Raw genomic sequence first — 26,969 nt, 5'->3', positions numbered from 1 at the left:
ACTGCACTTTCCATAGTATACTCAGCAACAGTATCACGCTATTATCTCTGTTTGATTATAATCATTTATATAATTATATATTAATTATTTAATTAATTTATTGCTGTTTTTTTATTCTGCACAATCAATCAATCAAGGTTTATTCATATAGCAGTTATATTTCCAAAAATGCACATTCCCACCGTCTTAGATGTGGATGTAGTTACCGGACTGCAGCCACAAGATGGCGCCAAAACAGTGTGCAGAGCCCTCAAGAGCACTGCAAAAATGATAATGGTGGAATTCATATCATTTGGACAATAGACGTTTTTCATGGCAGACATTTTGGCATGTTAGAGCAAAAAAATAGCAAATCATCAGAATAATTATTAATAAATATGACAAACACAAATAACTCATGTCAGTTTTACATGTTTTTATTAAAGTTGCATAAAAGTGTAACAAAATTGGGCAAAAACAAGACCTGTTGTTGATATTGCTACATTTGTTTGTTGGTTTGATCCAATCATTGGCCAAAATAACCAAAACCAAAACACACCACCACTCCTTCAATCCCCACAGTTTAGCTCTTGTATTTACCTCAATGATAATTATCAGTATATATATCTTTTTTTTTGTTTTTGCAATTTTCCCCAACAGTAAAAAAAACAGACTTCTCAATAACAGTCTAAGAAGGTACAATCCAAAACCTGGATTTAGAAATGAAAATCTATTCAGATTTTAGACGAGGATTTGACACCACAGTTAATCTGAACAGATTTTGTTGTTGTTTAAATGTCATGTTAATCCAAGGCATGTCATCAAGAAGTGTCATGATCACAATAAAAAGAGACCTGTATTCAATGTGACTGCAAAGAACATTGGTTCATCTAAACAAAAATCACTGTATCAAGGCCTAAAGTACTAAACACACACTTCTAAAAAATAAAAACAAAAACAGAAACTCATTTTGTTTTGTTTTTTTAAAAAAGGAGACAGAAACAGGAGCGAGAGAAGATCTCGGATTCTCCACGCTCGGCATTTCTGCTCAGTAACACGCCGCTTTAGCGCTTTGTGTTACCTTGTTTTTAATAAAAATGAATGTCTCCCGTTTATTTGGTTTGTGTAACATAAATAATACCTAAGGCAACATCTGTTTCTTAAAGAAGAAAATGACGAAGAATAGAAAGGGAGGGTGAACAGAGGGGTGGAGATAGAGGAGGAAGAGGAGGAGGAGGAGGAGGAGAGAGTGGATGACAGAGCAGCAAGAAGAAAATGGGCCACAGTGTGTGTGTGTGTGTGTGCTGGTGCGTTCAGGTGCCCGAGAGATAAAGACGTGCAGAGTTCGGAGGTCTGCTGTCACCGCAGGTGTCGTCGGCAAATGGTCGCAGCAAATGTTGCTGCTCCTCCTATTGGCCGATGGGCTTTGGCCTGCGATCTGATTGGCTTAGAATCAGAAACAGATGGCTTATTCTGGGAGATGATTGGCAGCTGCAAAACGGGAAAATCTCCTCTTTTCTCTCCCTGTACTTGTACTTGTATGTGTGTGTGTGTGTGTGTGTGCATCTGTGTAAGAGGTTCCTCTGCCCCAAGGGTGGTCCATGTGTGTGTGTGTGTGAGCAGAGGAAGAAAGAGAGTGGTGAATTCATTTAGACACATTCAAATTCAAAAGAGTGGCCTCCATCCTTCACATTCGCATCTCGTTTGGTGGCTGCAGTGATGTAAAAAAGGCATTTTCAGAGTTCCCACATCTACATAACCATGTGACCGCTGTCCGCCAAACAATGTGGAGGACTATATGATGTCGTAGAAAAAAAGGGAAACGCTGTGAGAAAGAGTCTGAGAAAGGGAGGGGAAAAAAAAGACAAAAAGAAAGAAGAAACAAGGCAGCTTTGTTCCAGGTCCTCTGTTGAACTGTCAGTGTGTGCATATGTGTGTGTGTGTGTGTAGTTTTTTAAAAACAAACAAAAAGAAACACAGGAACCAGTCCTATACTAAAAGTTTTCATACAGAACAGCAGAATATACAGGCCAAAAAACCCCCCAACCCCTCACACGACAGCAGGGGCTTCTAAAAAGCCTCTCCTCAGGACAGCACTACGTCTTTGAGAAAAGAAAAACCTTCTCTTTTATTTTATTTTTTTCTTCCCGACCCAAAACAACCTACTTCTAACTCTAAATGGAAGATATTTTAAGTCTAAACCACCACCACCACAGCCAACCAGTGACTTTCTTTGAGCTTCAAGGATCAAATCAGCCTCTTTGCTGTACTAAAAATACACCTTACAATACTCCTTGTGGTTAGAGGTTCGGATTTCCTCCCACAATTACATAGTGCAGCTTGTTTTCTTTCAAACAGATACACAAAAAGACTTCGTTTCAATGCACCACTGTAGCAAATGCCTTTGATTATTAAGGTGAAAAATAGCCTGATTCATGTAAAGACTAAATTCAAGTGATTATCACCCCCGTGCCCTCAAAATGAAGAAGGAAACAGCAGAAGAAGGATGTTTGGGACCTGGATCAGTTTTCAATCCCTCACAAATAACAGAATATGACTGGTCGTGATATAAGCAGTGATAAGCTGCTGTTCCCTCCATCATCATCATCATCGTTCACTCATCCATTCCTTTTCTTGGCCTACTCCCAGTAATTATGGGTTTCATCTCATCGCAAACTCCCCTCCACTTCCTCCTCAGACAGATGGAGGATGGAGAGTATAGCAGGGTGGAAGGAAGGAGGAAGAGCTGGACGAGAGGAGAGGAGGGAAGCCAAATAAAGGATGGAAGGAAGGAAGGAAAGATGGAAGGAGTTATTCAATGACCTAGAGAGGGGTAGTTAACTAAATGAAAGTGATTTATGGGACTGGATCCAGGCAACTTGAGAAAAGAGAGGAAGACAAAAAAAAAGAAAGGGGGAGCGAAAGAAAAGATGAGCGGTGAGGGCGTAGGGATGGAGGAAGAGTAGGAGGATGGAGGACGCCATCATTTCTTCTGAGGCGTGGAGAGCTTCTGCATCCCTCGGATCTTGTCCAGCAGCTCGGAGACAAAGTCCTACGGAGGGACGGGAGGGACAAAAAGCAGCAGTGTGAGCGTGAGAAATCCAGTGTATTGGTGAAGGGATAGAAAGAACGTGTTTTTCATATTACCTCAGTAGGTTTAAAACATTCCACCAGCAAATCCTGGAAAACAAAGAAAGACAGGACGTCGTTACACTCCGACTTCTGTGTTTTCATCGGGTATTTTATGACGTAATCTGCGTCCACGCTAACACGCGAAAAAGCGCATCATGTGAGCTGGAAACAGGAAGCTGATATTCTCCTGTGTAGTTGTTTGCTTCTGTAGAGACCAAAAAATAAGCGCTAACGTACCAATAGGCTACGTGCACAATGGAACTTCCTGCCTAGCAACCGTGGCTGCTAGTACGCTGGGCTGCTTCCGGTAGGTCGTGTTGTCGCTGTGATTTCCAGGAGACGCTAAGTGCTAAGTACTGGAGTCAATTTTATTAGTAAAAATGTGAGGATTCCAGACACGTACCCTCACCATCCTTTCGGCTCGCACGGACGCATCCACCGAAAACCTTTGAAAGTTTATCATACTGATCATTGATTTTTACTAATAAACTTGATTCCACTACACTACACTAACGTCTCCGGGAAATCACAACGACAGCACGACCCAAACGGAAACAGCCCCTCGTACCAGCAGCCACAGTTGCTAGGCGGAAGTTCCATTGTGCACGTAGCCTATTTGGTAACATATCGTCGCCCTTCCTTGTGCAACACGATAATCGATACGCTAGGCCAAATACATGAGAGATAATGGCGTAGAAAGCTACGTTAAGAGACGCTCCATTCATGTTCCAATACATAGACTTTATGCACTTTGTTCTCTATGTCGTGAATTAAACAGAGAAATCCTGCATTTTTAACTTTTCACGTACACGTTTTGTTCTCTCCAGTTAAGACAGATATCGTGACATTATCGTGGTTTTTCAAACGTATTCTACACAGCTCTTTAAGGCCGGGTTGATGTGGACAGCAGGTGGACTCGAAAGCAGTAATGAGTTAACGTGTTGAGGAATACGGAAACAACGTAGCCTTTGTTTCTGCCCACATGAGAGTCTCCGCACACACTGTGTCCTACCTTGACCCTGGCTGCTCGCTCAACATCACTGGGCATATCCAGCAGCTCGTCCACGTCTATCTCCAGTTCTGGGATGGCCTCCTCCTGTAACGTGAGAAAAAAAACATTCCATTGTAAAACACTGGTTTGTTAAAAACCCTTCGTCATCCCTCTCATTCTTAGATTTTCGCATTTATGTTGTTCTGAGGTCGTCTGAAAATACATGGTTGTGACCACTGTGGCTGATGAATGTGCTTCTGGTGAACACTAGAGGGCAGCGTCCCACCATCACACCACACCGTGTTGCTGTACCTGACAGAGAAAAGAGCAGGGACAAAGAGGAACAGGAAAAACCTGCTGCTGCTATTTTTTCCCCATGAACAAGGGATATTAATTAAGAGGACGACTGCAAAATGCAAAAGTTATTTGGCTAATTGAATAAATTATTGGCTTCACTCGATGCTTTACAATCCTACAAATCCAGGTGGCTGCACAAAGCGAGGCCCTGAGGGACATTCAAACGGCTTAATGAGGCTATAACGATTTTTATTTTACACCTTAATATACACTTATACAAACGTACTTCTGGGAAGTAGATGCAATTTCTGCAGGCGAAGATACACTTAACACCGAAACAATGATTAAAAATGAAGATGTATGACGACAATGGCCACACGTTCACGATGTGTGGATCACATTAGCGTATTTTTTGCTTCTTTGTGAACTGCTGACAGTCACACACTGATGTCTTACGTGAAAACACGCTGCTCTGCTGGATCACTGAGCTGCACAGAAAATAGACTCTTTTAATTCACGCCAAAAAAGCGTTTATAAATCGATTCCATTTTGATTTATTACACTGAATCCACTTGTGTCTATCTGCCCTTCCTCTTATCATCACATCCTCTCTTTTTCACTCAATCAATTATTATTTTTCTGCGATTTATCTGTGGTTCAGTAATAAGAGGTTTAATGTTCTCCCTTGCATTCTCCATTTCTCCATCTGTGCCACACACACACACACACACAAGCTCAGTGTGTTCTATCAAAGCAATTCACCACTGGGCGACACACACACACACACACACACACACACACACACACACACACACACACACACACACACACACACACATTCTTGTACTTGCTGCATACTGAGGACTGGGATGCTGACAAAGTGAGGACCAGCATTTTCCACTTTATAAATCAACACAATTACAAATATCTACTTCATGAATGACATCTACAAAGAACTACCGGGTGCAGTACCATAAAATGTATGCAGGTGGAGCCCCAGAGTAAAAAGAGCTGGAAAACTTTTTTGATTTAGTTTTTTGTTTTTTGGTCCAAAATTTGGCAAAAACGTCATACTATACTATGTTGACCAAAATTTAAAAAAAAAATTTTGGTCCAAAATTTGACATAAAAGTCATACTATACTATGTCGTCCAAAATGTTTTTTTTTTCTTTACAAATTGAGTATAGCATGTTATATCAACCTAAGGAAGTGATTTCAATGAAAACAAAGTGAGGACCGGCCAAAATGTCCTCACTCCGTAAAAATGACCTCACTTTGTTGGTTAAAAACCCTCACTGGTCCTCAGTATGCTGGAAATACAAGAACACACACACACACACACACACACACACACACACACACACACACACACACACACACACACACACACACACACACACACACACACTCATTTACCCCTCTTTTGCTGCTCGACTGTTACCCTATATTCATGTCATTCTCTAGGAATCTCTCGCTCGCTCTTGTCCTCCCCCTTGGTTAGAGTTGCCCACACCAGCTGTCTCTGCACCTGCCCAACTGCCCCCTACTCCATCACACACACACACACGCACACACACACACACCATGCTGTGAGAGCACATTTGCGTCTCAAATGGTAGTCTTGTATTTTGTAGCGACAACTCCACAATAACCACAAACACACGTCGTCTTTTAGACACTCACACACATAATAAGTCTGAGTGTGTATGTGTGTGTGTCCGTGTGTGTGTTTGTGTGGACCAAATGCAAAATAAATCTATCTTTGTGAGGAGATTTTCACTTCTAGTCAGGTTGCCAGTTGCTAGCAAACTAGCAAATTGCTATATACTGCTATGCTAGCTCTTTACAGTATGTTGTCCACCACTTTTTTGTCTCACTGCATTGTCCCTGATAAATAAAGATGAACTGAACTGAATTGTGAAGACATTTTGACCGAACTTGAACTTGGACATTTTCACCTCCAGCCAGGGACAGGCGTCGCCAAACAGGGTCGTACCTATGAGCCACATGACCGCGCTTGGCTGTGCTCGTACACAGCTGTGACGTCACTCTGAGAAATAAAATTTGTCTGGGCTTTTTATGGCCTTTAGGAATGTTTTTCAAACATGAAACTCCATGAACTAAAAAATACATAGTATAAAGATTTATAAAAGCCTGTGTCCATGTCTCGAGGTGTCCTCACTGTCCTGTGGACACTTTTACACGCGTCTCTTTTACTATTGCGGTCAATGGGACAAATGCTTTTTGGGCTCCATGGGATTTTTTGTTGCAGTACCCACAGTGGCCACCATGCAAACATTGTCTTCAAGGCAGAGGGGGCGGAGCTCCATCCAGTTCATATGATACATCCATGGGTCTAAGGCACATGTGTCAAACTCAAGGCCCGGGGGCCCGAGAGTGATTAATTTGTCTTAAAAATCTGTGTTAAAATAGGTCTATGCTGCGTGTGTTGACCATAAACTACATTTACCACAATGCATGTTACCCATGACAGCATCACCATCGCGGACCAGGTTACATCTATAATGCATCATATTTGTAACTTGAATCAGTAATAAATACAGAAAGTTATTTAGCAATATTTTACGTAATAGTTACCATTATTTGACATTATATTTGGTTACATTTAGTTACATTTAGTTACATTTATTCTGTATGACAGTTACATCTGGCCCTTTGAGGGTAACCATTATGCTGATGTGGCCCTCAGTGAAAATGAGTTTGACACCCCTGGTCTAAGGGAATGCATTATGTCTATGAGTGTGGACACAAAGAATGAAAAACCAGCGTGTGTGTGTGTGTGTGTGTGATTTATGTGTGTGAGGATTTAAATCAGGGCAGGACTGTGTGTCTGTGTGCAAGAGATAGAGACGAGAGGTGACAGACACACTTACTGTTAGCAGTGCACACACACGTACACATACTGTAAGCAGTAACATTGACAAAAATTTTCTAAAAATACACACAAATGTACACACTGTGAGCAGCAACAGCAACTGAACACAAATTTTGCTTACACTGCAGAAAAATTAAAGCTGCTTTACTTTTACACACACACACACACACACACACACACACACACACACAGATCTGTAGAACATGTTGGCTCTCTGTTCTACTTCAATAAGAACGAAAGACAGAAAGAACAAACAGACAAACAAAAACAGAACAGATAATTGTGATACCTTTAAAACCCGTCTTACTTCTAAAATGATTGGAGAGACAGCACGTTACTACATCTACGAGGGGGGGAAGGGAATGAACGCCACAGGGAAGGAAGGTACGAGACTATGAAGCACTTTGAGGAGAAGAGGCAGCAGCTGAGTGAAGTGAAGCAGCCCCCGAAGAGCGAGTGCGAGAGGAGGGGAGTGAGCATTGAGCGATGGTGAAAAACCACCGGAAGACAGGCTTCAGAGAGGAGACACAAAGAAAGCAAGGGAATCACATGGGAGGGTTTCCAAAACAAGGAGGATTCACTCTAGACTGGAGGGTTTTTTTTTACTTTTGGCCGGACTAGAAAGATGGCTGCAGTGGAGCTACTGGCTCACACTGCATGCATGTAAACAGAGCGGAGTGGAACTATTTACAGTGATCTCATTTGGAGGGAAAAGATTTTGGAATCTTCCTGGCAGCCATTCAAAGGGCATCTGCATGCTTGTTAAGGTGTTTAACACATGAGACTATAGGAGACCACTTCAACAATAGTGTGATTTCACAGTATTGGTGTGCAACAGGGCTGACATCTGGGGGCCTCTATCACAAAGTGAGATCAGAGGGTTAGCCAGCTAACTTTGGGCTAAATTCTGGATTTTCAGAATCAGATTAACTTCTGTAGAGATGGTTAACAGAATCACATTGAGGGAAACTTTGCATCTGCAGAAATTCCTTTTAAATCCTTATAGAATTATTTTATATGCTACTTTTAGCCAAATTATTGTAAATGTTAAATTGAAAAAATTGCATACCATAGGAGGGAAACCTAATGAAATTATGAAAAACTGGTGGATTGTTGATGAATTAGTTGATTATTTTACACAGTATTTCAAAAAGCTTATGAGACAAATAAGTTCACACTTTTCAACTATACAACTTTTAGTGTGAGGCTTTACTTTGTATTTCACAGCTTAGTGACTTACTACAACAATGTTAGGCTCATCAAAACTAGATTTCTTTTAATTTTATTCAGTGATAACTTCCTGCCATGATCTGAGCCAGTGGGAGCATGTAGATGTCAAACAGAAGAGGCCCCAGAATGGAGCCTTGGGGAACTCCACATGTCATTTTTGCATGCTCAGATGTGTAATTACCTATAAACACAAAGAAGTCCCTGTCCATCCACTGATTTATGACTGACCTGCATTGGTTTAGTGTAAACAGCTGATTTGGGGTTTGGTTTTTTGCTTTGACGATTAATATCTTTGTCATGTTTTTAGCACAAACAACACGTTATACCAACATCATGTGCTAAACAAACTGATACTGTAAACCCTAGCCTACAGGCTAATCGTACTGTGATTAAGATTAAGATTCCCTTATTAGTATCGCAGTGGGGAAATTTCCAATCTCTGCATTTTAACCCATCCGTGAGTTAGTGAACACATACAGCACACAGTGAGGTGAAGTACATGCTAACCCAGAGCAGTGAGCTGCCTGCATTCAGTGGCGCTCGGGGAGCAGTGAGGGGGTCAGGTGCCTTGCTCAAGGGCACTTCAGCTGCGGACAGGTCGGGGTTCGAACCGGCTATTTACTGAGTTAATCATATTTAAATCAGTAAATATGATTCAGACAAACCAACCGCCACACTGTCTGTACGGAGGCCGCATGCAGAACAGAGTACAACTACATATGTGACAGTGTGTGTGTGTGTGTGTGTGTGTGTGTGTGTGTGTGTGTGTGTAGGCTCGGACAGATCAAATGACAGATACAACTCCCTCACCGGAAAAAACATAAGCTAAACACACACACAAGTAGGTCAGTGGCCTTGTATTACAACAGAAAGACAAATCATTGCTACTGTAAGTATCTGTGGAAAAAGGGGAACTGAAGATAAGTAAAAAGAAGATAGTGAAGTAAAGAGGGAGGGTTTTCTTTGAAGTAGAGTCCCAAGAATTCACATTTTAAGGATTAAATCATGCGTCAGTAGTTTTTAGTTTTGACCTGACTTGATTTTACAGTTATTTTACTGACTGAAATGTGTGTCAACACAGAGCTGAAGCCCAAATAATGACATTTGCAAGCCATACAAAGTGAAAGTTGAACTGTTATATCAACCATTGACTGTATATTATAAATGTACAAATAGTGTGTTTTTTCCAAAAAGAATGTGGTTTGAATGGAACTCAATGGGAAATGATCCAAATCTCATCCTAAAGGTCAGAGTTAAAGGTGCCATATGTAAGAATGTGGCCAAAAACGGTTACTACATTCAAATTCAAAATACCAAAGTCTTTTAGGTTTCATTTTCTGACGTAACTGGCAACCCGTGGTTGCACCGCAGCTGAGACTCTACTGACTGCAATGATTGGTAGACGGCGGTAGGTGGCGCCACATGACGCCAAAACATGATTTCAAAACATAAACATGATTTACAGTCTGCAAAATATTTTTTTTAATGCAAATATTTTGTCTGTACTGTTGTTGTTGGTGAGTTCAATTTGTTATATGAACATTATTCCTGAGTCTCTGTGACATATTAGGAAGATTTTATGGCCAGTTGCTTTAGATTTATTACATAATGCACCTTTAATGGTCTCAATCGCTAGTTTCAGGTTTTCGTCAAATTTATATGATGTCAGATTTATAAATTATGTCTCCATAGAGGCAAATAGATGATGAATCACTGCGCACACAAGTGGAGACCAATGTGATAGACAGGTGCTGTGTGTGAACTTTCAGTCAAAATGTGAATTCCGACGCTTCACAACGGGGGTTCGTTCTGCAACTGGAAGACCGCATCTATTTAAATATACAGTGTAAGATACCAACGTGATGACAGCCATGGAAATAAAACCCCATATTAATATGGAGTAATGGGTAGAAGCCAATTTCATCACAGTGGGAAGCTTGTGTGTAAGTAGGTCACCGAGGACCTGCAAAGATTACACAGCATGGAATCCGGTGATGATAACACACGACATTACAGCCTCCTGTGACGGGATGGTACGATCTGAGAGAATAGAAGAAAGTATTTAAAATGTAAAGATTGAAACTTTTGGGGGTTTCCTTCCAGCTCGTTCACAGGGACACTAAAAATAGTCAGAATTCAAGATGGCTGCTTCTTCTAACTACAAAGACAAGAACAATGTTTTGGCTACACGCAGAGAGAAAGGGGAGCAGGGAAGAAGGAAGTCGGAGACAAAAGGGAAGTGATGGCTGCTGCAGACAGGAAGGAGGAAGGAGGAGGGAAAAGTGAGCCACGTGGCAACGAACAATGTCGCCATTCACTCCAGTTTCCTTCTGTGTGTGTGTGTGTTTGTTTTGACTCGACTGGCAAAGTGAAAATGTATTTATCCATTTAACCAGACCTTCTACTCTGTTTACTCCTTTTATTTGCATCACTTTTCAATTATATTCCATTTCGCAGCACAGTGGTGGAGAAACACGGGGAATACAGAGTGGCAAGAGAAAGAAAATGAATATTTAGAGCTGCAACGATTATTCAGCTGCAGCTTGGATTCAGATTTGGAGTGCTTTTCCAATAACTAAAACAGAATTTCTGATTTTTTTCAGCTTCTAAATTGTGAATATTTTCCAGTTTATTTGCTCCATGTAGAACAAGACATTTAAGAACGTCATTATTTACAGGTTTGGTAAATCAGACAAGTCCTCGACAGATTAAACGATTATTAAAATAACAAGTTCCACACCACTGAGCGAGGGTGTACGAGCACAGGTGTTGCTCAGATGGTTTTGAGAACACATGGTACCAGTCCTTTTTTCTCTCTCTCTCACTCTTTATCACACCAAAGAAGCACGGGTGCTCAAATCAAGGTTATGCCAGCTGGTTACGAGTTCCCAGAGTCCAGTGTTTTAAGCCGAAACAGCTGATTATCTGCACTCTCTGTGCACTGTGAGAAAAACTGCGTTGTTGCTTTAATCACCGCCGTTGTCTTGTATAAAAAAAAGCCCAAAGGTAATGAATCATTCTTGTCGGGACGCTATTGAATTAGTTGAATTTGTGAAAAAGGATTATTGGTGCAATAATAGATGAATGTGAGGCCGTGTAGAGATGGAGAAGGAGGGGGAAAAAACAAGTGGCTCGTTGCCAGTGGGAAATACATGGCTGACACAATCTAATATCAGGATGAAATATTTGGATGATGACCAGTTCTGACAACAAAGCAGCTTTGTGATCAATACAGTCGTGTTTAAACCTGCAGCGTGGAGCGTCTGTCTGTCTTTCCCATGATTACTTATCATAATACACAATTAGCTTCCATTAACATGGGGAAAAACCTCAGCTTTAACTTGTAATCCTTGTAATGAGCCATCCGTTTATGCATCATATTCTGATGACAAAATGATTTAGAGTACGTTTTTGTTTTTAATTTGATTAAAGAAAAGGGGTTTTAAAGGTAATTGGATGTGACAAAGACACAGCTGTTTTTCCTGCATATAATGAATCACGTGTGCAGATGTGCACATCAATACAATTTGAGCAAAGAAAAGAAACTTAATATAGACGCATTTTATGCAATGAATAGCTGCGAGAAATTCCTGTGCATGGTTGTTGACACACTCTACGTTGAAATCTCTTAACACGATGACTGATCAGATAATGTGTCATCTGATCACACACACAGGGAGTGATCCAGGCAGGGACATAGTGGAAAAATACTGGGCTTGAACCCGCTTCCTGTCATGCTCCCCCACCCCTCTGTCTCTTCATCTTCATGTCTCCCTCTGATGCCCTTCCTCTCTCCGACTGCATGTGCTGCCCCCCCCCCCGTCATAAATCATCCACAGCTCATCCGTAACAGGTCAGATCAGAGCGTTCGGAACACCTTGCTGCGGGCACGATATTCCACTTAGGACAAAATGTGGGAGCTGATATGAGAGCCGGGAGAGGAACAGAAGGGTCAACAGCAGTGCAGAGATTAGAGATGTATTGTGTCAGTCATCGCCTGCTGCTTTTATCTCCCTCGATCTCACACACACACACACGCGCATGCGGGCATGATAAGGACTTGACTGATTTTACAACAAGAAGAAAACAGCGTAATAATAAACATATTCTATTGTTTTCTTAAGCTCTGAAGGGGTTAAAACACCAGCTAGTGCTGCTACTTCCTGTCATTTCATTGGAAGATAAGGGAGGGGTGGGGGGGTATCTTTAGGAAGTTGCATGCTGATTGTGTTTGTGTTTAAGTTAACAAAAAAAAGCTTTAAAGAAGACAGGGTGGACAGAGTAGTACTGCTGGTGTGGATATACAGTATATCATCCTGTACAATTAATTTAAGTAGTGACTGGCTGCTGTAATAAAAGACTGAGACTGAGCCTCTCGCACATATGACCGCGGACGACCATAAACCACAGCAATCAATAATCAATAGAGTACAATACACTTAGACAAGTCTGAAAGAATGCAGACACTAACTAACATTGTACATGTGCACACGTGTGTACTAATTTTTATCTATGCAAGGTCCAAAAACATACAAATCTTTGTGGGGGACATTTTGTCTCCGACCCACAACTTTTGTCAGGACACTGCACTTCTTATTTGTGTTTATGTAGTCGATCTTCATCTCTCTTGCTACGTCTTATCAGCTGGATGAACTTCCTCACAGAACACAGACGTAGCTGCATTGTAATATTTTCTTAGTAATAATGCTCCTCTTGTTCTAAATGTTAAAATTGCAGTGTGAACGTTCAACATAAACAAATTACATTTAAACCATTGTCAAAGGAGTTCACACAAGGCTCATTAAGCTCGTCATGTGCCCTCGACTCCCCCCCGTTTCTGTGCATATCAGTATTTACATCTCACCCGGCATCATTCCCACGCGGCACACAGGAAGTAATAATTTGTTAATATCAAGACAGACGGAAGAAATAGCAACATTGTGGTAGTTAATGTAAGACAACTGCAAACAGATTGCCCATTAAAAGTATAAAAAAAAACTTGGTCATTCAGCAGTTTGATGGGATAAACGCTACTGCTGTATACACCCAAAAGCTCCCTCAGTCAGGTCTGATATGGTTTTGCACGTTGCAAGTTGCACGGTTCGGTATGATACAAATTGTTTGCGTTTCCATTAGTAATAGAACCAAAATAATCTACCCAAACCATTTATTTGAGGTACCAGAGTAATGGTGCGGTATGGGTGGAGCTAGACCCAAGACAGTCAGCTGATTGGGCGACAGAAAAGCATCCCTTCCTTGCGTCACTTCAACGCCCACAGTCTATTCTCATATAATGTCTGAAGTCTAGAGCAGAAAAAAAACAATCTGTTCTGTTGTGTTGCATTAGGTACAACGTCATGCTAGGTATCTCGCTAACATAACGTACACCCCACCTACTATTTAAAGGTATATACCATTCCGTACCGTACCAAACTGAACTGTAGCATACAAATGCACACCATAACTGCTCATGAAGACCAAACAGGCGGAATAATAACATCAACAATAAAAAAAAATTTATATAGTGCAGCTTTAAAGCTCCATTTCAAAGAAAACCCTGTTCAAACATGTACCCCTGACTTAGTACATCATCCATCTGTTTTGACTCAGTGGCCCCGTCAACCTTCCTCTTATCTCACTACAGATAAAATGCAAATGGCTGTGTCATGTAAAGTAAAAAGAAGAAGCCAAGCTTCCAGAGAGAGAGCTGGTAGTGATGTGGGCAGAGTCTGTTGTGTGGCGTGGTGCACCAGCGCTGTGTGGGCTGCTGCTTCACACTTATTATTGCAGGAGAAAGCCAAATCACACAGGCTCCCAGTCTTCATATGGTGCCAGGAAACATTCATTACTATAATTAGAATGAAGGCACAGTAGTTTTGGGTCTCACAGTGAATGTGGTGTCCATTGCATAGGCACAGTAATGCAGATTATTAATAAAGGGGGAGGGGGGGGTGACAGAACACCTGAAGCCTTTTCACACTAAAACCCCTGCACCACAGATGCATCCTTGATTGATCTGATCCCAAATTGTAAAAAAATAATCTGTAAAAATTATGCAAGAATCTGCATCCCTGCCAAAAATGAAGCAGACAAAGAAGAGGAAATGAGCTTTGTTCACCCGGGTCTTATATTCCCTCTAGACTGCCACATGATGAAGCTTTAGCACCAATCAGAAAATAGCATGATCTCACACACACACACACACACTCACACTCACACTTTGGAATTAAAACACTGAATGTTACCCCAACCTTGACCCATCAAACCCGCTCATAGTCATAGCTGATCTTCGCACGGTTGAATGAACTCAGCACATCAGCTTGTTTGGCCTGACTCGACGGTTCAGTGCTCTCTGTGTGTCGACTGGACATGTCTGTGCCACAGCCTCTCCAGAGGGACACGAGCAGCTCTGAGAAGACTTGTAACTGGCAACAGTGCGATGCCCCCCAGGGCTGTCTCATGTTTGCTAACTTCTACATGAAGGCAACAGTTTGCCACGGCTGCTGCTGTTGTCCAGTTTCAATCTTTCTCTCTTTCCCTCTCCATTCACCTGTCAGAAAAGATCTGCAAAAACAAACAAACTTAGAACTAAATGGAATAGAAATAGGGCTTTCTGGTTTTTGAATATCATCTGGTTTCTTTCTAAAAAAAAAATCTACATTTCTCACCATTTTCTGGACCAAACTACTCGATCAATCGAGCCCTAGCCACCACTGATAAGAAGACAAACAAATAAGATTACACACTGAAACTGGAAAACCAAAGTCAACGGTCAGAATCATACTTTCCATGAGTTTGACCGCACGTACCGACAACACCCTGTAGAGCAACATTTTCTAAGCAAAGAGACAATAACAACGACAATAACGAATGAAACTTGTCGGTACTGAAAGAATACCACAACGTACAACCACTGCTGGAATGACCCTTTCGAGTGCATGGAACACTAGTGAGTGACCCAGACCTTTAATTTAGTATGAATATAACTGCGGTCATGTACACGCAAGCTAAAATGTGTAACAAGTATAATCAGACACTTAAGAAATTGCCAACTGTCATGTTGACATGTTTCAATCTTCGGTGGATCCTGACACAAAAACAAGAGGTTGACACTAAAACACATCAAAGGATAGGAAAAACAGTTCTAACACACAGCGAGTCTTCCAAACTTGTAAGAATATAATGAGGATATCAGCAACGTGGCTAGATATAAATGTATTAATATAACTGAAAATGCATGGGTTAATCCATTTCTGCAGTAAGATGCTCCACAGATAATATCAATAAAAGTGCACTTCTATATATATGTGAGTGTGTGTAGATGTCTTGGAAAAAAGTTGCCTGGGGGCGTTTTCAACAAATTGATTTTTCCTTCTTCTCCTCCTTCGATCAATCGCCCAAGTTTCATGGGAGCAAACAAAACAACAATAGAAAGCACAGACACAGAGTAAGGGAACCCCAGTCATACAATACAGAATGTAATCATAATACAAGGATATTGATTCAACATATTATGATGTACTGTGATACTGCGAGTCAAGCTATCTGCCATAAAAAATGCAATACTCGAGTGAATCACTCCAACACACACACACACACACACACACAGGAGTTTTGGGATGAATAGCCTACATATGTGAATCCCAGAGTTTGAAAGTAAATTCTATTATTTGAATGTGTTATATAAATGAACTTTGACTTTAATGCATTCCCTCCACTAACCTGAACCCTAACCCTAAAACCCTAAGAATCTTGACCCTCAAAAAGCCCACTTAATTTGTGAGGACTTGCTAAAACGTCATCACAATGACAGTTTTGAGGCACAATCTATTTAAGATGCACGTCCTCATTGCCACTAAATTGCCCTGAGAGAAGAGATTACGATCAGATTAAAGAAAGAACAGCAGATGATCATTCATTTGTTCTTTTGCCATGTCACTCACTCGGTGACGAATTCCTTTGTTGAAGCGGTTCTGACCCTGTTGTCGTTTCCTCCGGCTCTTAATCCACAGGAACTGTGGTGGTTTTTATGTGCGGCCGTTTAATTTAATTCATTCTGCCATGATTTCAAGGAACGGGGAAAGTCAGTGATATATTGCGTAATCAAACAAATTGCTGCTTTGGATGGTTTCCATGTTCAGTCGGCTCCAGGATATTAAGAAAAACACACACACACACACACACTGTTTAAACATAAACTTAACTGACATATTGTCCCCCTCATATGATTACTGTCTTTCACTTACAAAACATTGTTAGGGTTTCAAATATCTGGTAAATGTGTCACTGTCATGAATAACACACTGAAGTTTAAATATGAAAGTGAGGAAATAATTCTTAACTTTCACCGTCAAACTGACTGACCTATTTGGACTTGTTTAATTGTTTACTGAGCCTGTTTTTACTTTATACAACAGCAGGATCAAACTGTTTTTTTTGTCTTCTGGCATTTTATCATTAACCTTGTCAGGACCAGTAGTCCTCATGGAGACCACAACCTAATGAGGAACAGGCTTTGAGGAAACCTCATTTCTGAGGAACTGATTAAGTTTATGGCTAAGATTTTAATCATGGTTTAACTGGTTATGTTTAAGGAAAAGAGTTTAGTTTTAAGCTGTCCTAATGAATGGAACTCAGTGTCCTGTGAAGATAGTCGTGTGTGTGTGTGTGTGTGTGTGTGTGTGATGAATCAGTAACCTGTAATCAGTCCTGTCAGACACGTTGTCCAAATATAGTCAGTTGTTCCTTCTTCCTGGAAAACCACACATGAATCATTTATGTTTGATTACATTTAATATTTAAAAATAATTATGTTTTTTTCCCCCATTATCCCTCCATCTTTCTTCACAGCACAAGAATCCTGCCGCATGATGTCCTGCACGATACCACGGAGGGCTCAAGTTAGGCCTGACACTGTGGTGACATCATGGAGGACATGAAGCCAACCTCTTGATCAGTGGCTGTCTGCCTGCCAGAGAAGGACATCAGGTCAGAATAGTCTGTCCCTGCTCTGTAACCCGACCTGACTGTAAATCTGTGACTACCTGCTGAAAGCTACAACCGCTAAATATTAAAAATCACACCCCGCGTCGTCCATCGATTTATCCAGAGGGAAATCACAGTGCCTTTCTGACAGATAAACCGGCGTCTGCATTTGATGCGCCTCTCGGGACTCAAACTCACTCCTGAGTGGGTCTCTGTTACCTCACTCAGCCAGAGAGCAGTTAGCATCACTTACCAAACTTCCACGGTGATAATGACTCTTTCCAATAACAACTGTCGAACGGCTTTGTTTCTTTCATACATTTTTAATTTGTTTGGTAAAACGTCGTCATAAGCTCATATTCATCGTTCACCTGAAAGTACACAACTGTTTAGCAACAACACCCCGGAGCAACATTTAGTAATAACACCGGCATGTGTAGCAAACTACCTTACTATTATGGTCTGCTGACTTTGAAAAAGCCAAATGCAGAAACATGAAAACAACACTTTGTATCAGACATTCTGAAACATGGATTACATTTCAGGGTGTAAGAAAACAATAATACCTTACGGCCTGATACTATTGATTCTTTGAACGCTTCATCAGAAACATTCCTGACAGTCGGTGTGTTTACGTGCATATTAAACGTCTGACTTTAGTCAGACTAAGATGATCATTTGGTCATGTTAACACTTAAACAATTAAAATTGAACTAGTCTTAGTCAGACTAACATACCTGGATAATGCGATTCATAGTTCTATTACTCCAGCATGTATACGCATAGTTGGACTTTAGTCAGACTTGTTTTTTTTTACCCGGAAGTAGAAGGAGACGACGTATAAACTGCAGTACTTTTTGCTGGAAATTATACGGGCGGAACCATAGCACGATCCATCTCACCATTTGCTGTTTGTTTTTCTGCGACGTAAAGGTCAACAGGAAACTGATTCAATATGCACTAGCTTACAGAGATACAGTGCCACCTATGGAGGCAAGGTCAGGCGTGCGTGGCCAATAAATCCATTTTCTACTCCACGTGTATAGTCGGACTCTGCAAGTAGTCCGATTGCCTGTCTTAGTCGGACTATGGCCTCTGCTCGATTAAACTATGGATGTAAATCCAGTGGTTTATATTCAAGCCTCCAACCACTAGTTGGTTACAGGTTTTTAGCAATTTGACACTCTTTATAACTGTATATTGTTTATGCATATATCACTGTTACGTTTATGACTGGAGTTTTCTTAAAATAGATACACCGCTTTGCATAAAGTATCCCTACTACAGCAGTGCAAGATTCTTGCCAATACGCAGCCCTAAATTGCATTCAAATAATTGATAAGCGCAGAAGCAGTTAAGTGCTTCATAGACATGTTTATGGAGCCAATGTTAAGCCTATTAGTACAGAGAATATAGACAGTTCTGCAGTGAAGTTTCATGAGCAGTCTAACTCTCAGAATGTCAGAAGTAAAATCATTCACTTGGCTGACAGCAGGAACTGTTGTGACACAGGGTGGAACGACAAGCTCATCAAGCGCGGCTTGTACTGAAACACAACACTGATGGCTTTACGCTGTGGGGAGGTGCGAGGTATGTGTCAGTATGTACTGTCCAGAGTGTGACGGCTGACACATGATGGAGATAACGAGACACAACAAAGACACACGGAGGTGAACGGCAACAGGAACGGCGTGACGATGAGCGCATGCATGCACGCTATTCAGAGTTAGAACATTTACAGCAGACACAGGTGGCAATTACAGACATTATTGAGCAATAATCCCATAATAACCTTTCTGCATATCATAAATCAAGTGATATGAGAGACCTTGACTGTTGCACCTCATATGTTTCCAGGCTTGGGAAAATCTAGACTGAGACAAGGTCAATCAAAGGCCAATTCTGGGAAGGATCGCTCCTATTGGTTGTTATAGAAATTAGAAGACTTGGACGGGGAAATGCGATGGTAATTCATCTCCCATTGGCATTATCTGGGTGCTAACGTGTTGACATATATTTTAAAAGTCAGGTTTTAGTCCTACTAAGACATTAATGTATAACCAGACTGTCATTTGTCCATTTCCATGGATGTCTGTCCTCACTTATCTGGTATGAGGTGTCAGGACACATAGCCTTAAATCTACAGTGCTGACTACCCAAGCTTTAAGAATGCTACTATACTTTATTTAATTAACACTGCTGGTTTTTGGTTTTGTGTACTGCTGATACAAAAAAACCTAAATCAAACCTAATCAACCAAAACCTTAACCTCACTTATAAAAAACGGCCAAATGTGCGAATTCGGTGTGAATCAACAGGTGTGTGTGTGTGGTGTGCTTCTAAAGGGAAAGTCACTGTGGATGTTTATGTTGTTCTTTTATTTCCATGTCTCAATCGTTACTTCCTGTGACAAAATGCAAAAACATTTGCCTAGAATGACTCACATCCCTGCACTCTACTTAATCCACACCATGTCTTGTTTTCTTAGTTTCCTGCCGATCTTACTCACACACCGATCGAAAGACAAACAAAACAAAAAAAAAATGCTCACCCGCCGCCATCTTTACAACCCTCACGTGGTCAGTCAGAAGGTCAGAGGTACAGTGCACGCTGACTCACCCTCAATCAAACAGGAAGCTGACTGTATGCTCACCATGCACAACCACATTTAACCTGGTCACACTGTTACTGTGCATGTCTGTGTGAGAATGTGTGTGTGTGTGTGTGTGGTGTGGGGGGGTGTTCACAAAGACACAGTGGGGTCTTTCACTCCCGCTGTGTAACAACCACTCTTTGTAGTCGCCCTCTTACATACCCGGAGTATAAACAGGGTAATACTGATTGGTATGCAGGCTTTTAAGTGTAACATTTAAGTGTGTGTGTGTGTGGTTTTGCACATGTGTGTCTTAAGACAGTGTGAAGTTAATCCATCGTCAACAGCTGCTTGTACAGTTAGGCTTCCCACTCGCTCGTTTCAGCCAATGTGACTGAGCCACACAACTGAAACCAAACAACACTCGGACGCATCTCTTCTTTAACATTTAACAGTTTGTTTATCTTTATCTTGAGACAAAACCAGACAATGTTTGTAATTTGCAATAATTTACAATATGTTTGAGTGTCTCCTACTTTAACTGTACTTTAATGTTAAATACTTAAAACATTAAACGGTGAATGAGTATTGTGATATTCCTGTTTTATGCATAACTTTTGGTAATTATCGGATTATACTCACTGCACTTGCATCGGATAACCATCACACAATCAAACAGCTGATTAATTTAAAGCTCACATAGAGTGGTCCTGTTGCACATAAATGTTAGTTATGGAGGTCTACTTACATATATTAACTTGTTTTTATGGTCAAAAACCTCCTAGTTGCTGTAAACTAGCCGATAGAAATCCTCTTTTCTGACAGTGATTTTCTGCTGCGAGATTTCAGAGTGAACTTTCACCCCCAGAAGACAGAGTCTTGTGATTGGCCAGTACTATCCAGCACATCCGTTCTCAGAAGCGCAGCGCCCCCCTCTGGAACGGCGGATGCACTGCTCCTCAATATCAAAACATTGTTTTAACAGTGTTTAAAAATAGCTTCTTCACGACTCCCCGCCTCAGTCCCTTTTATGACTTTAAACCGGAGTCAGACCCAGAGTCAGAAGACACTGTTGCTCGTGAAACACCTCCACAACGGACGTTATTCTTCTTCTGCGGTTCAATGTACGTAACCGGATGTGCCCGGACTAGTGCCCGGAGCAGGAGGATCTGCTGTTCAGGAGAACCGCTGTTTACGTAACTATTACGGGAATTTCAGTGATCTCGTTGAGCCCCGAGATTACAATAAAACACAACGTTCTCAGCAATGGCTGAACTGTTTGTTTCGAACCGTCAGGCTTCATAAACAAGGTAATGACGCAGATACACACCAAAAAAACAGCGATAATAGGAACTTCCGGTCTAGTTCCGCTTAAATTGGTAAATGTCTGACAACTAATGTGGTGGAAACTGCTGATCTGACTGAACCACCTCATCTCCTGAGACATGTGATGACTGCCCGAGTGATACGTGTCTTCATGGTGTGACTTTAAACACAAGATCAAACGGCCGTAACAACAACTCCATGTGAGGAAAACATACATGTGCTCATTGATTCAGTTGTCAGAAGTGCGTGACACAGTCTGAGCAGTTGGAACTTTATTTCCTCAGTGTCAGTAACATGCAATAACAGGGGGACACATGTTACAAAAACACATTCTCCTTCTCTGACATCCCTGCCCACTACAGCTACATTTTCCTTCTCCTCTCTTGGAGTTTTTCTTCCCCCCGTTCTCTTCCCCCGTTTGTTGCATTCCTGCTCACCAATCCTGCCTCTGTTCTCACTCATATTTCCATCTGTGTTTATGTGCATGTGTGTGGGTCCCTGTGGCCACGTAGGACACTGAGTTTGGGGATTGGTCCACCCACTTGCTCCACTGTTAACCATGTAGCCACTGGTCAGCTCCATGTGACCAGCAAACGGAGCAAACGTCTTTAGTGGCGAATGAAATCTTATCAGTCTGGTTAAGACTGGTGCGAAAATAAATCATGCTGTGGCCTTGAATCAGCATCACCCCCCCCCCCCCCCACACACACACACTCTCCTTTTCCCTACAGCGAGCTTAAACTCATTCAGCTCATACAAAGCCAGTAATGGAGTGGGGCCACTACAACAACAACACAGAGAGTGAACATGACTTTAAGGAAACATCCTTAAGGAAACGCTGCCTGATTTCATTACGTGCCACCCTGACACTCCTGAGGCCTTGCATTAACAGCCACTTTCCTGTTTATATACTTAGATTAACACCGTTTATACTTAGGGTTTAAGATGTATACTGTGACACGGAAAGCAGCTGTAAGGTTAGGAGGCTGCATTGCATCAGTTGTGGAAAAAGAATGTTATTCATATTTTTCAATAGACCTAATACAATAAACTTTATGATGTTGATTTTCTTACTATAGATATTTTCAATCAGTGTTCAGGTTCGTTTGGTTTAGCTTACCAGTGGTTCGTTCTTACACAGCAACTGCCACATTACCATTCTTGAATCTATCTATCTATCTATCTATCTATCTATCTATCTATCTATCTATCTATCTATCTATCTATCTATCTATCTATCTATCTATCTATCTATCATCTTAAAGATAGCTTAAAGTTCGCTAAAGGTTAGCTTAAGCTGGCAAAAAAAGGTTATCCATCTATCAGCTTAAAGATAGCTTAGAATTAGCTAAATTAGCTTAAGTTGGCTAAAACAATTGTTATCTATCTATCTATTAGCTTAAAAATAGCGTAAAGGTCGCTAAAAGTTAGCTTTAGCTGGCAAAAAATGGTTATCTATCTATCTATCTATCTATCTATCTATCTATCTATCTATCTATCTATCTATCTATCTATCTATCTATCATCTTAAAGATAGCTTAAAGTTCGCTAAAGGTTAGCTTAAGCTGGCAAAAAAAGGTTATCCATCTATCAGCTTAAAGATAGCTTAGAATTAGCTAAATTAGCTTAAGTTGGCTAAAACAATTGTTATCTATCTATCTATTAGCTTAAAAATAGCGTAAAGGTCGCTAAAAGTTAGCTTTAGCTGGCAAAAAATGGTTATCTATCTATCTATCTATCTATCTATCTATCTATCTATCTATCTATTTTATTATGATCTGGTTTTAAAAAAATATATATATATATATATATATATATATGCCAAATGTGTCAAGTGTCACAGCCCTTTATCCACTTCCTGATTAACCAGCATAGACGTTTAACGAGCCTTGTTGCCATAGAATCACATGAAAAATCACAACCCCACTATTAAGCATAGCAACCCTGCCTGATGGGCTGACTAATGGCTGGATGAGCATATCAAAAGCTGCTTGCTTGTCTTTATATGAATGGGGGAAATTGCTTTGTTATGAATTCCCTTGCTGAACAAACTCCCCTGTGATTTATTTAATTGTTGAAATGCACATCCACAAAATGGAGATAAAGAAAAGATGAGCGTGGCAAATGCATGAATGGATTATAACATGTCGGAACCGAAAGAGAGACATGCTCCATGTCTTTATCAGTGATCAGTGTTGTCCCAGTTCCTGCTCTGCACCCTGACCGACTGAAAAACGCCTCTCTGGTTTCACTCTTTAGCAGCACGTACTCCACATTTCCCTGCCTAAATGAGCCCAATGTGTCTCCATCAGTGAAGCGACTGTAAATTAATCTCCTTGTTGTCTAACAGCGCAGGCAGGGAGGATCCGGACAATGAAAAAAAGGGGAACCGTACGGTGGACCGGGGCTAAGAATAGGTACGAGTGAGGAATATGTGGCCAAAAAAAGGGGAAATAATTCATTCACTTCTCATATACACAAGTATCATCTGAAATGAATGTGACGTGTTCATAATAAATCATTAAGTAAGTGTCAGGTGTCATTGTCGATGGACAGCAGATACAGTCACTGAGTGTCCAGCAGTGATGTGTGACCCCTGTGTGCAGGACTGAAAGCCTGAGTGGATTTCAGTCCAATTGAATGAATACATGAATAGAACTAGCCCGTGTAAAACAGAAATATCAGATAGAAACATCAATCCCTGGGACCTAAGGTGATGCAATCAATTCAAAATCTGTTATTTCTGTCAAAAACCACCTTTAATGTCTTCTGCTGTGTAATCCAAGTGGAACCTGGTGCTGCAAAGCTTTTCTCCTGAATGCATTTACTTTGCGCACATTTGACTCCACACAGCTTTGATGCATAGCAAACTACAGTAGTATTGGCAGACAATCAAAGCCCAGTCCTTTTAAAATCCACTGCAGGCCATTCAATCAATCACCTCTGCTGGCACATGAGACTCTGGCACATTCACACCACTTTATTATCCACATCTCATGGGGTATCCCACTAAACTGCATAAAAAACTTCTGCGATAAACTAAAAATGACGTTTCCTTACACAACATGACGAGAGTTGTAGTCTTTCCTAAGAGATTCTGCGGCTTGGAATCCTAATATATGGAAACAGCTCAGTGGAGCCATGAACGGGTGATTATTTCATCACTAACTTGTTTTTCTCTGTAGCTGAAAAACACTTGGTAACCGAAAGTGTGGCTGCTCTTCGATTGACCTGTCGTTTCTCTGTATTAGCCACAAGAATTCTCCAAACCTGTTAAGTCGTTGTTTTTCCCCTCACACTAGGAATAGAATGTGGGTCACTGCCAGCTCAGTGGAGCTGTCATGAGCTTACCAACTACTGACGCCAGTAGCTACACCGCAACTACTGCCAGGTTATATTATAGCTTATAGCTACTGGTGCTGCTGCTGTTGTTGCTGCTCGTCTCCAATGTGTCACACTTTTAAATCAACAGCAGTGTTATTAGATGGGCACACAACATAAGTGGTTAGAATGCTGTTCTATGCAAAATAATAATAATGATAACAACAACAATAATGATGTGGTGATTTAGAATTCTTCAATGTGTAGTGACATGCCAGTGCTCTACTATTAGTAAATATGCTTAATTGTGGAAGAAACCTGTTAATAGTGGGTTTTAAAGGTGCATTATGTAATAAATATAAAGCAACTGGCCATAAAATCCTCCTAATATGTCACAGAGACTCAGGAATAATGTTCATAAATAACAAACTGAACTCACAAACAACAACAGTACAGACAAAATATTTGCATTACAAAAAATATTTAGCAGACTGCAAATCATGTTTATGTTTTGAAATCATGTTTTGGCATGTGGCGCCACCTACCGCCGTCTACCAATCATTGCAGTCAGTAGAGTCTCAGCTGCCGAGCAACCACGGGTTGCCAGTTATGTCAGAAAACGAAACCTAAAAGACCTTGGTATTTTGAGTTTGAATGTAGTAACAGTTTTTGGCCACATTCTTACATATGGCACCTTTAACTTCTGCATAGGCACAAAATAACGAAACATTTCACAAATCTAAGGCAAAAAAATAATGTGTGATTATGCGTAAATATCACAAAGTGTACAACATTATAGCTATAGTTAGCAGCTAACTATATCTATATAAATGTATGTACATATGTATATGAAGCTTTGTTATGTGTTGCTATTGTTTGCTAATACACTGTAATTTTACACAAGTGCAATATAGATATATCCCATGCTCAATCTCTGTTTGTAACATAAATATCTAGTCCATACTGTATATATTCTGGAAGCTGTCTATAAAACACATTACACATTCTATGTTAACTTTTTTAAAGTCTTAGTGTTAGTATCTTCAAATATTGTACTTTTTTTGGTAATGCATGTGTATTTATTATCTTTATCATTAAGAAAAATCATTTTGTGACATATCTTGCAATTAAACTGCTAAAAGTATTATTTTAAATTGTATGAAACAGCTTAGAGGATTTAAGTTAATGTGTTTTTTTTTTCCCTAACAAAAGAAGAACACCTGCCCTTTAACAGCAGCTCCTCACTCTCTGATGATGACACTTGTAAGTAGTGATTTCCAGTGCACAGTTACTATTGGATGAGCCGAGTTTACAGGTGTGCTTTAAAACACAGCCTCAGCCAATCAGAGCACAGAGCAGCAGCTGTCCATTCCATGATTAGGGCTATAAAAGCTGCACATGCTACATTTAGCCTTCACCTGTGGGTGGAGCAGTGCACTTTAAATCCCACTCTAATGAAAGTGTGCTGTGGATATTTCTTCTCCTTCTTCCGCTAATAATGATTACGTTGTTTCCCTTTAAATGTCTGCCTTCATTACCTCATGTGCTCACACATGGCACACACACACACACACACATACACACACTATAGTACAGTAACACAGGCTGTAGAAGAAGAAGAAGAAGCGAGGCCAGGCCAAAGAAAGGCAGCGACAAAAGGCCCGTTAATGTGTCTTTGTCAACACTTTTGCAGAGAAAGTGCACACAAAGAGCCGATAAACTGACTTCACCGCGGAGCCCTATTACTTAACACAGCCGGCAGATCGATAGGTTCGATCGGTTTCGGAGGCAGGTTATTGTTGCCGGGGTCTTTACCTCACAGTCGTACAGGTCCGTTAGCTGGTCGATGATCCACTCCTCCAGGTTCAGTCTCTTCCTCAGCTCCTTGCGGTCGTATTTGACGGTAACGCGTCCCTGCTTCCTCACCGGCGTCTCCGGTTCGGAGGCGTCCGGCGTCTGGAAATACACCCGGGGTTGAGGGCTCGTCTCCGGGCTCGTTACAGCAGCCATGGTCGCTCGGAGAGGGAGAAGGAGAGGCGAGAAGAGAGGACGCGGCGAGCGGAAAACCACGGCTGGTGTTTGATGGTGAGTGAATGTAAAAATCCACAGAGAAGCAGCAGCAGCAGCAGTTCAGCCTGGACCTCCTCACGCTTTGTTTGTTCTCGGAAAGAAACGCACAAAACAGACGCGAGAGCGACGAAGTAACGGCGGAACGAAA

The 26,969-nt window shown here is 41.0% G+C and overlaps 1 protein-coding gene across 1 annotated transcript; it reads right to left on the bottom strand.

Moving 5' to 3' along the window:
• Positions 1 to 408: 408 nt before the first annotated feature.
• ppp1r14bb (protein phosphatase 1, regulatory (inhibitor) subunit 14Bb) lies at positions 409 to 26,969 on the bottom strand. The gene is made up of 4 exons (XM_083906848.1): positions 26,567 to 26,969; positions 4,124 to 4,207; positions 3,127 to 3,159; positions 409 to 3,031 (listed from the first exon to the last, which is right to left on the bottom strand). The coding sequence occupies exons 1-4, from the start codon at positions 26,759 to 26,761 to the stop codon at positions 2,963 to 2,965; spliced, it is 381 nt and encodes a 126-aa protein (XP_083762974.1). The 5' UTR covers positions 26,762 to 26,969; the 3' UTR covers positions 409 to 2,962.

The sequence above is a fragment of the Microchirus variegatus genome, assembly GCF_963457635.1.
Source record: "Microchirus variegatus genome assembly, chromosome: 20".
NCBI classification, from domain to species: Eukaryota; Metazoa; Chordata; class Actinopteri; order Pleuronectiformes; family Soleidae; genus Microchirus; species Microchirus variegatus.
The sequence above is the reverse complement of the archived record's forward strand: the minus strand, read 5'-3'. Positions and strand labels throughout refer to the sequence as shown.